Genomic DNA, 17473 nt, shown 5'->3' with positions numbered 1-17473 from the left:
AAGGCTGGTAAAGAGAAATATTTGCGAAATAGTTTTCGCTGACTGCTACTGCCCCCTTGTGTTGACATAGGGTAATGCAATGAAGCAACTATTGATTAAGGGAATAGTTAACACCAAAATAAATATTCTGGTCATCATTTATTCACCCTTGTGCCGTTTAAAACCAGTATATGACTCTTTCATCTGCGGAAAGCGAACGAAGATATTTTGATTAAATGGTTATGTGTCCAAACAATGGAAGTCAATGCAAGTCAATGGTAGCCAATGTTGTTTACCATTGTTTAAATATCTTCTTTTGTTGTTTGCAGAAGATAGAAAGTCATACCAGTCTGGAATGACATTAGGTCGAGAAAATAATGTAAGATATGTCATTTTGGGTGAAAGATCCCTTACTGTAAATCGCCCAACTGGACAACTGTATTATATGAACACTTGCGCAGTATTTAGTATGTATACCATGCAAACAAAATGTAAAGTGCAAAAAAAAGTGCAAAACACTGGCTTTTTGCCAAAATGTGCACAATGCGCCTAACCTGACCTTCCTTTTCCGCTGTGGCAAACAAACAGGAAGTACTTGAAGACATAATTTTCAGCGGTTCTTTTCTCACTGGCGAAACTTGTTACGCTGTATTGATTTGAAAATTCACGTTTCCATACCTTGCGGCTAGTGTAGTGCGCATGCTTCGCCAGCTTGCCATCGAGCGCTTGCAGGAACATCTCATCAGTTACTTTCCCCACGTTCATACACGCCTCATCCAGGACAGCAAAAATGCCCTTATGCTGTTGTTCCACCAGATCCACGATGATCTGATTGTTAAAGTAGTCGATCTGATTCAAAACACAAAAAACATAAATGAAGACGTTACGAATTGCTTGTGTGTCATACTAACATAAAGCAGAAAATAAAACGCACATGTTTCCAAGGTATTCCCTCTCTCTGATATTCCTCCTGCTCTTGTTTCAACACCAGCTGAATGAAGAGTTGCTGCAGTTTCTCATTGCAGTAGTTTATACAGAATTGCTCAAAGCTGGCCAAAACAAGAAAGATACAAAATAATATCTCACTACACTGAATGCAAAGCAGTGCAACATATGAGCAATTAATAAGAAGATGTTATACTGCACAGAGTGTGTGTGTTCCCACCTGTTGTTCTGGAAGATTTCAAAGCCGTAGATGTCCAGGACTCCAATGACTGTGTTTTTCCCATGAACCCTGGCATCATAGTTTCTCACCTCTATGATGTCATTGATTCGCCCCACAATCCAACAGAAAAGTCGCTCATAAATGGCCTGTGAGAGGCAAAACAAAAGACAACTGGTGAAGTAACTAGACTACCTAAGTCTCTCTTTGTGTGTGGCCGTCTTTTTATTATCAACATACTGGATGCAGTATTTACATCAAACTTTGGCAAAGAGATCTGGCATCACAAAGATTGTAATACATTTCATACAACTGTGTTAACACCTATTTTAATAGGTCTATAATAGAAATCCACAATCTCTATTCATACCTTGGCCAGGGCATCTCGGCCATAACTGGCCTCTTTGTCAGTGTGCTGTTTGTCAATGACATCACGGCCGGTGGCAACCGTACGGTAGAGCAGGGCCTTCTCAACATTTTCATCTTTAGTGGACAGCAAATCTCCTAGAACCGACACTACCTTAGAGTTCTCAATGAGGATCACGTCTCCATCACTTCCAAATTTCAGATTCCCCTGCACCAGGAAAAACATTCCACATTATCAGGTAAACAATAGGAGGATATACTTTTTCCACTTATTGTCCAATGGAACAATTGGTGTAAGAACTCAAAATTTACATGACAAAAGCAAAGCAAAGATGAGAACACAAATCTAGAAACAAAGAAAATACTAAACCAGATGCAAGATGGTAGCCAGGATCTTGTAAACCGTCTGAATCTCCTCTGCGGTGAAGCCTATCACCCTCATGGCATCATTGACAGCTTTAAAATCAGCACTGTCATTTATAGACGACTGCAAGAGTAAAGAGAGGTTCAAGTGGGTTTTAGTTACATAAACAAAAGAACATGCTGATGGTTTCAGCCAATGCCATTGTAAGCGAGAGTCACAACAATTGAAGTCCAAATTTTGTAAGTGTCATGTGATTCCTTGAGCCTTCAGATAGTTCCAGGAAGTTTTTTCTTTGAATTCTTTATTTCGTAATTTTTTTATTCATTAAACGACTTGCTAATTGGGTTAAAAATTCACCTTAATCGGTCTGTTTTTCTACAGCATTACTAGTAACTTCCAGGAACTATTAAGAGGCTCCATGAACCGCCGTTGCTTTTCCATTGGAGTCTACGGATTTGACTCTGGTTTTAGATCCTGCCTAAAACTTCCTGTTACTGGTATATAAATGAGGCTTTCGAACAACAGCCAGTTGGTCTTTCCAAAATACAGACCTGCTGAAACCCTCAGTCGAGGCAAATCAATTCTACTAAGATTCTTTAGACTTGGGAGGTCATTAAACCTACTATTACTTTCACATCGAATTTACAACCAAGCAATTAAAACCTAAAAACTGCTTACGTGCCGGCGTGCCGGCATCTACATCCCCTTGCTTCCAGAAACTGGAGAGCAGCGCTGGAGCTGCTAATTATTCTGGCGTGCCGGCGACTAACAGATCCTGCAGAGAAACGCTGATTTCATACAGCAGGAACCTTTCACAACCACTGTAGTGCTGGATGGAGTGTGAATGTGAGCTGGCATGTGCGCTTATAAAAAACTGGCAAAGGTTCGAACTGCTAATAGACTGTCGGTGTGTTCCATGACGACCTTGTTTGTTGCTATAAATTTGTTTTCGCTCCGACGCATTAAACTCCCTGTAGATGCAATGGAACATCGCTCAGTAATCTTGCTTCCTGACTGAAGAGGCTAGAAACATACAAGACAATAACACCACGAGTCATTGTGTGTTCTTACCTGCGACCTCTAAAGGAACAAAATAATCATATTCACATAAACAGCTAATGATACCATTTCTGATTTTTTTCCTCCGCAATTCCAAGAGGCCTTGACATCCTTTATGACGTCTTTAAATATCTAGGAAATGTTCTGTACAACATTACAATAGTTCAAGTCGCATTAAAGGGGTCATATGATGCGATGACTTTTTCTAAGTCTTTGGTGTGTTATAAGTTGCCCATGCATGTATTAGCAAAAAAAGATGCATTCTATCTAAAAGCGAATGCTCACCCAGATCTGCCTGAAACGCTTCCTGTAACCAAACCCCCAAAAATTTAAGTCAGTTTGTGGTATGATTACCACAAATGTATACGCAAGTAAGATGGGTGTTGCTTTGGAACCTGATGTTCCAGATATGGTAAGAGGCGTTACATTTCCGTCACACTCTTGCAGTATTCGACCAATCACTACGCACTGGTTAACTGGCCAATCATTGCACACCTCGCTTTTCAGAGCGATGAGATTTGTAAAAGATCTGTGCGTTTCAGAGATGCGGGGTAAAGAGGAGATACAAACATGCACGGTATGTGAAAAATACAGCGTTTTTGAACCTTAAATCGTGTCTACACATTGTGTTACATCTAAAACAAACGATAATATTCGTTTTAGCCGTGTCACCTTTAAGGCCCACAACAGTCTTCATTTGTTCATGACGCATACCTTTATTTGGCCTCCGACTTTAATGTAGCTGTACACGGTGGGATCTCTCTGAATGTGCAGTGATCGCAGCTGACCGTCCGGAGCTCCTTTTACCATCTGAAAAAATATATTTCAATAAAAAATATTTTCATTTGACATGAAACAGGGAGAGGATGCAAATGACAGTCTTCATAATAATGGTCTGTATGGCATTAGCAGGCAGGCAAAATAGTTCAAGATGTTTTGATGTCTTAAACATGTTTTGAAGCGCTAGGATATGATTTTTAAGGGGCAATAATAATAGTGCTGAACCAAAGCGCTTTGACTCTATAGTCATAACCACACGTTCACATCTGTCTGGTATGAATGTTAAATTATAGGCTTGTGGTAGAAAAACAGAAAGACTGGCAAAACACAATAGAGGAGTAGCTTCATTTCTGACACAAGCCCTTTACGTACCTGGTAGAAAGAGTGAAAACTTCTCTCTCCTTCTTGCTGGAAGATTACACGAGACTAAGATAAAAATAAAACAGTTGTGAATAATGTGAATTTAATAAAACATAGTGACAGTCAAATAACAAAATACAGTACATTCCAAGACACTCTGGACAAAATCATATGAAAGATGTATAAAAATAAGTTGCATCTCTTCATCGCTGCCCCCTACCTTCTCAAGCAAATAGTTGTTGATATGGCCGCCAATGGGGTCTCCTTTAAAATCAAAGTTGATATCCATGTACTTGCCGAAACGGCTGGAGTTATCATTACGATTGGTCTTGGCGTTCCCGAAAGCCTCCAGGACGCAGTTGGATTTCAGCAGCGTGTTTTTCACCCTGTATAAACACACACTCGTTTCATTTCCACAGTTTTATTAGCCACTCGTGCATCACCACTACAGCTGAACTAGTGTCTATTTCAATATGAGCATGAAGAATTTGATTGCTTTTGACGTTTAGTGCAACGACAAATACACACATTTTGGTATTAGGCTTTTACAAGCCCATATGCATGTGCCCATGGTCATATCTGGATACTGAAAGTATACAGTATCACCATGTGGTATCCAGCAAATGGGGTTTGAAAAGGTTTTAGAAGATGATTTATGGGTTTTGCTGTGTGGGTCAGACCACAGAATGCTTAGCAATGGTTCTCCATGTATAAAGCCATCTACAGTATCATTTAAACCTTTATTGGTTCTATATCCACATGACATTTTATTGCTCAGAGGTCCTTAAGAAGCTCAGGAGACTTGAACTAAGAATACAGTAACTGAGAGCTATATTATGTACGAACTTGCAACACATCGCATACAATAGCTGAGATAGTTTGGTTTTGGAAGAATTGCATAACAAATGAAAGTATACTAAAACCACTATTAGGTTAAACATTTACATTTTATCTGAAACTCTTTGTGAGATAACTAAGGAATTCTCCTTCTGTTTATTCTTCGAAGAGAATCAAATGAAGATATTTAAGAGATGTCACTTTTTAGTTTTACTATCCTACAAATTGGCTTTTTAGTTTGACTGTGCATGTCCTGAAAAACCCTTTCCATTGATCCACCCCCAGTTTCCACAGACCTGAAATCAGGTAAAATAACCCACATGTACAGGGGCAAAAGCACAAGACGTGCTGATAAGACAAAGGACTATATACTTTATATTACAGTGCTTGGCAGTCACTTGTAGGAGATGTAGGAAGATACATCGCACGTTGTACTAGAGCAATATAAAGGTTTTTATGATGAAGTAAACATCATTACCCCTCCTACAGTACATATTCTCATTTCAGATGTTATATTTATCAAGCAATAAAGAAGAGATACAATGTAGAGCAAAGTTAGTTCTGTTGTTTATTTATCAAACTTGTCATCATGGTTCACTACTTTAAAGGGACAGTTCACCCTAAAATAACATTTCTGTCATCATTTACTCACCTACAAGTTGTTCCAAATCATAATAAAATGACTTGTTCTATTGAACACAGAGAAGGATATTTAGAAGAATGTTTGTCACCAAACAGTTCCTGGCCACCATTGACTACCATAGTAGGAGAAATTACAATGGTTGTCAAAAGTACGGTACCCAAGTGCTGTTTGTTTTCCTACAATCTTCTAAATATCTTCTTTTGTGAACTTAGAAAATTTATAAAGCATTTTTTAATATGCCTTTCTTTGCCTCTGTGGTCAAATTAGTGTTCACTTTATTTAGTTCTGCTTCTACAATAGCGATCAGTTCTCCTTAGTTATTCCTAAATATTCAGTGATATGTATTATTATTAGAAACAACTTCAAAGGGGTAAGCATGCAATGTTATCTCGAATAGTCCTGACATGACTCATCACTGCAGCAACGTGGAGAGAGAAACAGGAAGGCTTTTGTTTTACATACCTCTCCACCTCTGCTCTTTGGTTGGGATTGGTGATAGCAGCAATGTATTGCATAATGTATTTACTAGCCTCTGTTTTTCCAGCTCCGCTCTCCCCTGCAAAGTAAAGAAACATTGACTGATGCTCAATAGATATAATACAATGATTTGACATAACAATAACTATTACTACATGAGATAAATGTATAACAGTCATTTAAGCATTTGATTGTGAGGTGTGTAATGTTTACGCTACTAGTAAAACCAACAGACTTGATAACATAACGACACGTTTCTCAAACACACGTTTGTCTTCTGATGCTCACTATTGGTTAAGCCAATTTGACTGTGTTGGGCCAGACGGGTCACTCAAACAAGCCGAGCACCACAAGTTTTGAGAGCGCCACAAAGCTATTATGTGTTTTCACATTTCCATTTACATTATGACAAAAAAAGCAAAAAGTATGTTATCCAAAAGTAATAGAAGTCAGCTTTAAATGCGAAATTCATTGTATATAAACCATTCAACTGTTTTAGGGTAGATGCCAGGAGTAGAGAAAGAAATTATGAAGTACATAGTAATTCTAATAACTGTTTATATAATAAAAAAATGAAATGAATGTATTGATGATTATATTTTCATATAATAGAAAAATGAATAATTCCTCATTCTAATTTTTCAATTCTTTAGCAGCACACATAAAACATATTAAGTGTACAAAATAAAACCATGCTCATCATACTACTCATTCCAAATGAATAACTTGCAGGTCCTTCTATTGGCCAAAAGAGGGCACCACAAATACCAAATACTTTTGCAGTGTTGTCACAATCTGTGGTCACTCTCTGGATAACAATCAATGTTTTCTTATTGAGGAAACATTTCTTCATCTCAGCCGTCTCCAGATTATTCCCCTGAGCTTTGTGTCCCACCTCAATATAATTTCGCATCGCCCCAGACTGAAAACAAACATTGTGCGATGACATTTGTTATTAGAAATATGAACCAAACCTTTTTTGGTTAATCTTATTCACACAATGAGGTTTCTTGGGAAAGCGAATCAAGTAATTTGCTCAGACACGTCAATACATTGTGAGCAATCTCTGCTTAAACAGTCAACTGTGACTCGAGAACCAGACGTAACAGTGCGTCAGCGCCAAGCAATTCTGATCTGACCACAGGTCTAATCACATCAGAACTCACACAAAGCCTGCATTAAAGTCTGTGATTTATCACGATGAGAAAAGTATTATTTTTGAAAATGAAGTAGCATTAATATGTTTTTCCTAATCCCACATTTAACATCCCTTCACTGCCTTTCTTCAGATCAGGGCTTAAGTTCAAAAGCCAAGGCTCAAAGCTCAATTCAATACCTGAGATAACAATGCAGGTGTCTTTGTTCCTCCGCTTCATGGCTTTATATGCAGCATCGGCGATGGCGAAGAGATGGGGTGGGCGCTCGTACAACTCCCGGCCTTTGTACTGCTCGATGGTGTCCCGACCATAAATGTTCATGGCCCGGTAAGGGTTAACTGAGACCACCACCTCTCCGATGTAAGTGTAGATGCGACCCTTTTCAAACCTACAGGAGAGACACAACAAGATCAGCTGTATTCACTGTATTTTTATTTTCTGTAACTTCAGTAAATCTGTTTTGTGGTCACTGTGGTTTGTACAGAGTTCGTGGCTTTATGTAAAGAAAGACCAGACTGATGAATTATCTCTTTTAGCAACTAAAAACTAAATCGGATGGAATCGAGGTCATGTTTTGTGAGATCAGCATCTGTTTGCACAATAGTAAAAAGCATTTTTCTTTTTGACTTTTCGTGAACTCTAACAAGAGACGATTACGGACATCTATAAACAGTCTGGTATCCACCCTACAATGCAAACTCCTGCCTTCCACAAAGCCAGTAGTTAAAGTTCACTCTGCCTCGCAAAAGCAGGCCGTTTTGAGCTCCGTTCCCATGGGAGCTGAGATCACACTTCCCTGTTCTTCTGAGCAAACCTGGGTCATGCCTAGAATAAGGCATCCTTTCTTCTCAACCTGTGGGTTTGCCAAGCCTCCCTCAGCTCCATCCTGCCCCAGTCAATACGCTTAGAAGTTTGAATCATGACTTCAGTTTCATTCTGAATCACTGGTACGACACTGAAGTTTAGCTCTGAGGATTATTTATCCTCCTTTAAAAATACAAGGCTTTGATTTTATCTAATGAATAATTGAATAAGTAGCATCAAGTTATATTTTTCCACAGAACTGCTACGGTCCTTGGAGAGCGGCCTACCTTACCAACACCCTGCATAACACAAAAACATTCACACAAACAGCCCATAATTCCCTCGGGTCTTCTGGCAAATACATCAAGGGAGCCATGAAAAGAGCAGTGACCCTTTAAATCAAAATTATTCACCATGGATGCAGACTACAGCATATTTAAACCGCTTGCGTGTATGCTATTTAAAGTTCACTTAAAGAGACAGTACCCCCAAAAATGCAGAAACAACATGGTGAATTCCCTGTGGGGGACCCAGGTGTATATAGATAGAAATAGCTCTGAAGACATAGTTATGTACAGAATATTGCATTTCTGTCAATCCAAAAAACTACACACTGCACCTTTAAGTAAATGTCCTTTAAGCAAATTTTTTAGCTTAGTCAGTGATTCAGCACTGTGTGTTATACGTATATCGGTGCTTGTGTGTGTGTGTGGGCTTGGTGATGTCAGCAGATGGCAGGCAGGGTGGCACGGGCGGCCCTGAAGCAGCGTGGATGAAAAGGCTCTTTTGAAAGAAGCATGTGGAGTGGGATGCTGCAGTGTGCCCGCTCCATTGTTCTTCTGTCAATGTGAGGTCTGTGTGAAAGAGCGCAGGCCAGATCTCCACACCCCAACACGGCAGGCTGGCTCTACTCACCCACATCATCGCTTCAGGGAGTACAATGTCATCTAATGACAATGAAAGATCATTTCCATAAATTATAGCTCTACAGCTGTATCGTAAACCTGTCCTATTCTGTAATGTATACTATTATTAATTATTGTCCACTCGTAATGGAACTTAAAATTTTGCATTGCAATTGACATGTCTCTGATTTTCTCAACCTGTTGAATCGTTCATATGACACGGCTAAAATGAATATTATCATTTGTTTAAGATGTAATGCAATGTGTATACATGACTTAAGGTTCAAAACCGTTGTATTTTCCACATACTGTGCATGTTTGCATCACCTATTTTGCCCGCCTATCTGAAACACGCAGATTATTTTTACAAAGCTCATCACTCTGAAAAGCGAGGTGTGGTATGATTGGCCAGTTAGCCAGTGCATAGTGATTGGAGAACTGCAAGCGTGAGACTGATATGTAACGCCTCTTACCATATTTGGAACATCAGGTTCCAAAGCAATTGTACTGACAGGTACGCCCACCTTACTTGCATATACATTTGGGGGGTCTTAGTCAAACCATACCACGAACTGATGTGGATTTGTGGGGGTGTGGTTACACAAGGCGTTTGATGGAGCAATCGCTTTTAGACAGGATGCATCTTTTGTTCTGACACTTTAACATTTGCAATTTTACATGTCCAATAAATGCTTGGGCAACTTATAACACACCAAAGACACATATTCGCGCCGTATGACCCCTTTCGTTTCCACAGCAAAGAAATCAACTGTGCATGTAACAGAAAAATGGGAGTGGCAGAGGTTCTGTCATCTCATCCTCTCACTTTCCAGGAAGGTGTGGGAGGGGTTGCCGTTTCATGGAGATTACTAGTGATGCGGGTCATGCTATAACCGGCTAGTGTTTTCTAACAGCTGGATGTACTTCACAGAAAAATGTCCACTCGAGAACTCCACTTGACTTTGTGTATACCATCATTAACTTTTCTTTCTTTACATCAATTCAAATGGAAAGACTTTCTGTAGTTTGGCCATTAAGTCCCACACTCAAGGACAATTGACACCATTTTTAGAATGGGATCACTTGCCAGGCTCAGTATAACTACCGGTTTCAGCCTTGTTTGGGTGGGTCTCTTGCGGTTATTTGTCTGTGGTCAAACGGGGTTGGGTGCAGCTACTGACATTCCCTTTATAACAGTAAAAAGTGAGTGGAGTGAAAATTACTGGACAGCAATTGCGAGGGTAGAGAAGATTATATAAAGACTGTACCACAAGCAGGCCTCAACGATACACGAAAAAAAATGATTTATAAAAACCTCCTGAATGTACATGCATATTTGTCCTTGTTTACCAAAAACGTACAACTCTTAATGTCAAAGTATAATGTATGGAATTATGAGATGGTCCAGCCCCTAGATAACAAATCAAAGCCTGTATATTCACAACCTCAGCAAAGAGAGGATAAGCTGTTCTTGACCCATGGTTATCCCGGCACACAATTTACCACCAAGCAATCAGTTCTATGCGGCCCACAGCTTAACACACATGCTGAGCATGCTGGGTATGACCTGATAGCAAATCAGCCTCTGGACTGTATATCATCTCTGTTCTGTCTGATTTATTGCTCAGATGTTGCTCTATCAAAGCTCAAGAGATCGCAGTAAACTAAAGGTATCAACTTTTGTCTCAGATGTTTCTAAAGTGGATAGCTTATCTTAGATACTTCCATATAAAATATTGATGAGAATGCACATTTTGTGTCTGAAACTTAATGAAAATTATTAGCATTTATGCATCCTCATGTCATTCCAAACCTGTATGGCATTCTTCTGCAAAACACAGAATAGAAACCAATGACTTTCTTTCTTCCGCAGAACACAACAAGATATTTTGAAAAATGTTAACTGGACACCATTCACATGCATTGGTTTTGTGTCCATACAACAGAAGTGAATGGGATCCAGTGCTGTTTGGTGACCAAATTTCTTCAAAATGTTTTTCTTTTATGTTCTGCGGAAGAATGAAGGTCATACAGGTTTCAAACGACAAGAGGGTGAGTAACTGATGACAGAATCTTCATTTTTGGGTGAACTATCAAGTTTAAGACACACTTTAGAGGCATTTCACAAAATATCTTCTTTTGTGTTCCACAAAAAGTCATATAAATGTTTTGGATTATATGAGGCCAAATAAAATTAAAAAAAGATCTCTTTAAGATATCAATGTCCTCATTTAGAAACAACAAAAATCATATATGATTTATGCAGAATGCAATTGTTCAGTCAATGCTTACTGCCTTACCTTACTTTTTAGAATTATTGTGAAACAAAATTCTCTGCAACTTTAACTACAGTACATTTGTTCAGTGTTAAAAAACATCTGCTTCTGTACTTGCTAAGATCCTTTAAAGCTTACCACTCATCCTTCAACAGAAAACCAATTTTTCTGAGAAGTTAAATTGTTCACGCCCGTCCCACTGTGCTCAGTTTTTCCTCGCACTTGTCGCTCAAGTTAACCTCTTTTACAAACATGCTACTGTGGACAAAGCCTGGGTCGGGAAAATGTGTGTCCCACTTGGCAACGCTTTATTAGTTTCAAACGTGCAGCTTTCACACTAACTTTCATTAGCTTTGCACTGACTTTCAGGAAATGAGAGCCAGGTGTAAATGCGGGTGCGAGCCAGCGAGCTGAGGTTTGTTGTTTTGTTGGCCCACTCCCTTCATTGTCTCTCTGAGATCAGAGGAACTTTTTGTTCTCCAGTCAGGATGAGGGAAAGGGAACGATGGAAAAAAGGCACGTTTCGCCGATTACGTTTCAGAGGTCAGTGGTAAAGCGTAAAAGGGGTTTCTGGTGTCTGGACGTGGCCCTGAGCCCATCTCTAACGCATCTGTGCTTTGAGTACATGGTTCGGATCCCAGTATGATGTCACTGAACAGTAGCGGATGAAATGACGGCCAACTCGAGAAAGAAAATAGACAGAAATACAAGAACAGCCAACTGGACTCAGACGTTACTCAGCAAGCTATTTCAAGAAGTGATCTCCGTCAGGGTAAAAGGAGGGCAAGTACCAAAACAGACAAGAGGGAGAAAAGAAATAGACATAATGAGATAACTGGCTAAACAACAGAACGAATAAGAAAGAGGGAGAGTGAACTGGAGGAAATTGGTCTGAATTTTTTAAAGGAGGACCTGAACTCCAAATCAAAGAACATGATTAACACATCGATCGCCCTCATTTAAAAGTTATTAGACAGAACAGAGATTTACAATATCATTAATTGGACTTTGTAATGTAATCAAACCATCGGTTGGAGAGAGGAAATAGGCTTCTGTGTTAATGGGAGGGTAGTTTTGTGTAGCCAGACTGAAGGTCTGGAACTTATTGCCGCTTTCTTTGGAAAGGCCCGCCCAAGAGACCATATGACTGACAGGTAAAGCAACCAATCACGTTTCATGCCGCATCATGTTTAGAGGCGTTGAAATGTCCCTGCAGAAACAGACCGATGTACATTCACGAACGTGTCGAAAGTTAACAGAAACAACAATGATAAGTTCATGCCATGACCTCGCATACTTTTAAGAATTGAGCGTTTAGTCGATCGTGATTAATTCGTAGTAAACACGACAGCATTCTTATTAGATCAAAAGGCTGTTTTGTTTCCAGGCGGACCGTTAAAGAAGGCGACACGCAAGTCTCCCGGAAATCCTGTGAAATTCAACCAATCAGATAACGGCTTCGCTATTTTCCGAAGTGTTTCCAGAAACATGTGACACATGCATCGGACGTTTAGCCAACGGTCTGTGGGCGTGACGTCTGAGGGTAGCTAATGGGGGGTAGATAGATACACAATTTGGGATTTATTTAGTAGCAACACAAATTAAATGTTGGTTTCCGTTTTTGACACAAACTTGCCGATAACTGTAAACATGAGACAGAAAAGGATTACCAAAAGGGTGAAGTATAAAAATATAGAGACTGTAACCCCTAAAGATAGGGAAGCCCCTCTAACATGTGAGCCACCCTAACATGATTCGTCGCCTCAGCGCCTGTCGCCAAGTCACACAGTCCACAAATGAGATGTCGGTGGAGTTTAAAGCTTAATCTGGGGGAAAAGGGCAAAAAAAGCACAGTACTGTTTATGTAAAGCCCATGATATGTTTTAGATTACAGGGGGTTATTATATGGAAACTCTTAAGGGCAGATGGCTCCTTTCCTTCTCTGTATAGAAAAAGAAGAGGCTGTTTGTTGGCCGAATTAACACAGCATCCTTTTCACCATTAAAATCCTCAGATTTTAAATCAAGAAACCTGTATAGCCAGTGACTGAGCAACAAGATGGAATACATTGCTAAGTATTTAAAGAAATGGGAAAATCATCCTTCACAATAACTGGTATAGAGAAGTATCCTGTCATAAATGAAAGAGATAAATTGCACAAGCTATTTTTATATTGTGGTATTTTTTAGTTATGATGTACTCCACGCCAATGGAAAATTATAGAGGAATTCAATGGAAACAGCAGCTGCATGATGGCCTAAAGTAGCCTGATCATGTGAACTTCTGCAAACCTTTTTTTTTTAATGATACAGTTGTTGTCTCCAAATAAACTTCAAAAATATACATTTGTGAAAACAGTAACATAACATATGTACACGTATAACAGTACATGCAGAGTTCGACACCACCAATGTGTACTGTATGTGCGCAGATACATACTGTTTATTTACAAAGTAGAATGCGTGCAATATTTTGACAACACTACTGTCTGTATGCAAAGACAAATCTTTTTTTGTACACTGTTGTCAGTATAAACCACATTAGACCTTAAAAAGGTCGTCGAGCAGGTAAAATCCCAATGAAATTAAAAGAGGGTTTTTACTGTCTGTTTTGATGGAAACAATGGGAGATTTGACCACGCTATGTATAAGTGTGAAAATAAGAGCAGGTCAAACAAAATGTACTGAGTCTTTGGTCTGAGGCCGTTTACATACAGTATGGCATCATAGAGCAAATCTTTCGGAATTTCAACAGTTTGTTTTTTTCCCACTTATATTCTTTCTCTCTTTTGCACCAAAAATCTAATGAAATCTATGTTGATCAGGGTACCTGAAACTACACTTGTATACGAGTAGATAAACTAAAAATAATTAACAAATTTCTTCCTTACAGGCCGAACCCATCTGTAGATGTTAGGGAAATTAAATCTTCAACCTTATGTCTGGCTCGGCACAGTGCACCTGAGCTTTGAGAAGACTTTGATCCCTCTGTTTGCTTTGCTGGACTGGAATCAGGTTGCCATGTGTCACAGCTGGACTCCACATGGTCCTGCTATAAAGGCAACAAATGGCTTTTTACACCGCTGATATGGGAGAGGCTTTGTTTGCATTCAAAGTTTCACAGCACTAAAAATATACTTTACCTGTGATGAAGATCAAATGTGAGTGCTTCAAATTTCCAATCTAGTCTATATGTTATTTTGCCTTAATGAAAATGTTTTTCACAATAAGAAACACAGATATCTTTGTTTGCTTTAGTTCAAATTTGTCTACATTTTTATATTAGTCAATTGCAATTATGGGACAAAAATAGGAACTGGGCTTAGTTTTCATAGCTTGTAGGGGAGGAGTTGTAGTTTAAAATCTACAACAAAAAACAAGATAAAAACCAGTGAGAAAACAGCAAAACTAAGCTTTGAAGATTTCCCTCTACAACTTTAAAACCACAAACATGTCAACTGGCCAATTTTCTATGCTGGGGATGGATTACTGACCGGGCCAATGGGGCCAGTGCTCAGGGGCGCTTGACTACCATGAGCCCGAGGGGGACCTGGGCTTTAAGGGTTGCGCCATACAGAAAACCCCAAAACAATGAAAACAATTACTTATATATCTTTAATATATGGGTCCCAAAGCCTATGCAAGGCCTCTTAGACAAACTTTATTCATGTGATGCCTTAAATAAATTAATATTTGACAGTTAATTAAGGATGTGCTTCTCTTATGCCTTTTCATTGTGTAGCTAATACTAGACTTATAATAAAATACAAAAATATTAGATAATTATATTCCTATAACTTGATTCTGTAAACCTTGTACATATTATTTTAGCGTATAGTGCAGTCATTTGATGCACAGCGAGAATGTTTTGAATATTTACGATCATCTTAACTTTCACTTTCTATAACTGTGAACGTGCAGATAAGGGAAAGTACAAGACAAATTGGGAAGGGGGGTGCCCTTGGAGGTAACTGGCCCGGGGGCCCTTTGAATTCATAATCCGTCCCTGTATAGATATTAAGTTATTCTTGAGAGGAAGAAAATAAATAAATTCCTGTATACCTAAAAACAGATGGCTCATATACTGCACATTTAAAAACACTGAATGTTCAACATTTGCTGAATAATTCGATGTGAAACAATAACTAAAATGCATCATACAGTATAAATCATTCAACTAAGGTTAATAGCATTCATTTGTAATCTGTGACTTTTTCAAGTTTTCTCTCGTACACCAGACAGAAAACATGGAACAAAATGCTCATTACTAGCAAAGGACTGTGTGAGGGTCAAAGGTGATGTCTCCAGTGCAGGAAAATGTCAATAGGAAGTGCAGCAAGACCTCACGAATTGACCACATCTTTTTGTCAGCCCATTCTTCCTGTCATTTCCAACAACAGTACAACTACATGAGAGTCAAAGGTTAAATACATAGTGTAAACCGAGTGGAAATGTCACACTGTTGAGGAAACACTTAACCATATACTGGCCTGGGGCATCAAACGAATGAATCAGAGTCGTGCTGAAGAATACAGCCACAACAGCACATTTCATCCTCCAAAGCCATCAGACTTCTCCAAAACCTTAATGTATGGCTTGATGTAAGATTGCCTATTACCTAATAAATAAAGCAGTGTTTCTTCATACGGATTTAAAGCGTTATTGGTCTCTCTCTCTCTCTCCGTTTATGTGTATGTAATACTGTACATGCATGCATGTGGGGGAGGGCTGTGAATCTCAGTCCTCGGTATAAAAAAACTTTCAGATTTGGTTTCTGTCCCACCTTTGCTTCAAGATACGTTGAAAAAACAGAGTTTCGTAAAAGTGTACAAGCAGCGACAAGGCACTGACATGGTGTAGTGGTTATCAGCTTTTTAATCTGCATGATCTGAGCCACTGTCTGTAAGAATTCGGGAAATGTCTCGAGCAGCACTCGTAATTGTCTCAGGAAATGCGCATAGGATTGCCTAAAATTCCCCAAGATCCTAGGGGCAGACAAAACAACACTGCCATATAAAGTAAAGCACTGAACACACATCAATTAAGCACTGATTCCAGACTAACCTCCACATATTCTTGCTTGAATTAGAGGAACTGTGTAAACACAACTATGTTTCACCAGTCTTGACAATTGTTTAACTTTTCTGCTTTGCTGTAAGTGATTTAAGCCCATTACAATGAGGTGGTAAACTGACAGACATTAAATCTCTTGGCAAAACATTTTGTCATATAGTTTTGCTAAGAAAGGTTGAATTTCAACTTGTTGGAGAGCGTTTTAAGACTTTCTTTGGGGGAACCATCACAGACTGATCCACCGCAGTGTAAACACAGCTGATTTTACTGGATACATTTTCCATCTCAGAGGAGGACCAGATATATCTGCACAGCCATGTCAAATTCAAATAAGTATCATTAATTCATCAGCTACGCTTTGTCAAGACAAATGGTCTTCCTGAAAACGTCCTTCAAAAAGCGTCGCATTAAAAAACACATTCCAGTTTAACAACAGTTCTCTATGTCACTCCAGAGGGCACAGGATGTGACCTGGCATCACGTAGCTGCAGCTATTCCAGCTGTAGTCCCAGACACAGATGTGGAGACTGAAGAAGCAGGAAGCTCGCCTGGACACACCCTCTGCAAATTACAAACTGCACACCATCTCCAAGCTATGGAGAAACCAGGCCAAAGCTGTGAGGTGGGAAAAAATAGACACCTCGTGCTATGCGTCACTGGAACCTGTAAGCATCCTTTGCTGCTTGTTTGTGTATGTTTATACACAAAACTGAAAATTCCATGAATGTGATCTGAAGAATGAATTCAGAATGCTTAATATAGATGTTTCGTCAGACGCACACGCCTTCCAGTGAACTTCCAGTTTCTGTTTGGTTACAATATAACAATATATTTTATATTCAATTGATAATATCAATTTATATTAATACTTATTGTATATAAATTGTATTTTATAAAAACTACTAAACGGTTATCATTGATTCTTTGCGAAGGTCTACCGGAATGTGGTTTGAACTGCATATGTATCTTTCATTTGCTTGTAAATCAAGCTAAATAATACTTCACAATTAACTCTACAGTTACTCACTACAGTTGATATTATCAGAACTATAACCAAAAGAATAAGAAAAATATGAATATCAAATATTCTTATGAAAATGTCCTACTGTTGTGAGATTCAAAAATAGGTCACTAACAAACATCAAAGGGCGATAAACAGGAATGAACAGCAGTTTTCATAGCACTGTCATATTAAACATTAACAAAAAAAGTGAGACCGCCCGCCATACTGC

At 39.0% G+C, this 17473-nt stretch overlaps 1 protein-coding gene across 1 annotated transcript in view; it reads right to left on the bottom strand.

The window, feature by feature from the left end:
• Nucleotides 1–17473, bottom strand: part of myo1d (myosin 1D) — a 63096-nt gene that overhangs the window by 44431 nt on the left and 1192 nt on the right. The window contains exons 2-11 of the mRNA XM_056770568.1: nt 7364–7572; nt 6013–6106; nt 4291–4456; nt 4083–4136; nt 3645–3740; nt 1878–1994; nt 1512–1715; nt 1145–1290; nt 914–1028; nt 658–828 (exon numbers count right to left, since the gene is read on the bottom strand). Of these exons, the coding sequence (XP_056626546.1) occupies nt 658–828; nt 914–1028; nt 1145–1290; nt 1512–1715; nt 1878–1994; nt 3645–3740; nt 4083–4136; nt 4291–4456; nt 6013–6106; nt 7364–7572 (1372 nt within the window). The remainder of the gene's footprint in view (nt 1–657; nt 829–913; nt 1029–1144; nt 1291–1511; nt 1716–1877; nt 1995–3644; nt 3741–4082; nt 4137–4290; nt 4457–6012; nt 6107–7363; nt 7573–17473) is intronic.

The sequence above is a fragment of the Triplophysa dalaica genome, chromosome 17, assembly GCF_015846415.1.
Source record: "Triplophysa dalaica isolate WHDGS20190420 chromosome 17, ASM1584641v1, whole genome shotgun sequence".
In the NCBI taxonomy this organism is placed as follows: Eukaryota; Metazoa; Chordata; class Actinopteri; order Cypriniformes; family Nemacheilidae; genus Triplophysa; species Triplophysa dalaica.
The sequence above is the reverse complement of the archived record's forward strand: the minus strand, read 5'-3'. Positions and strand labels throughout refer to the sequence as shown.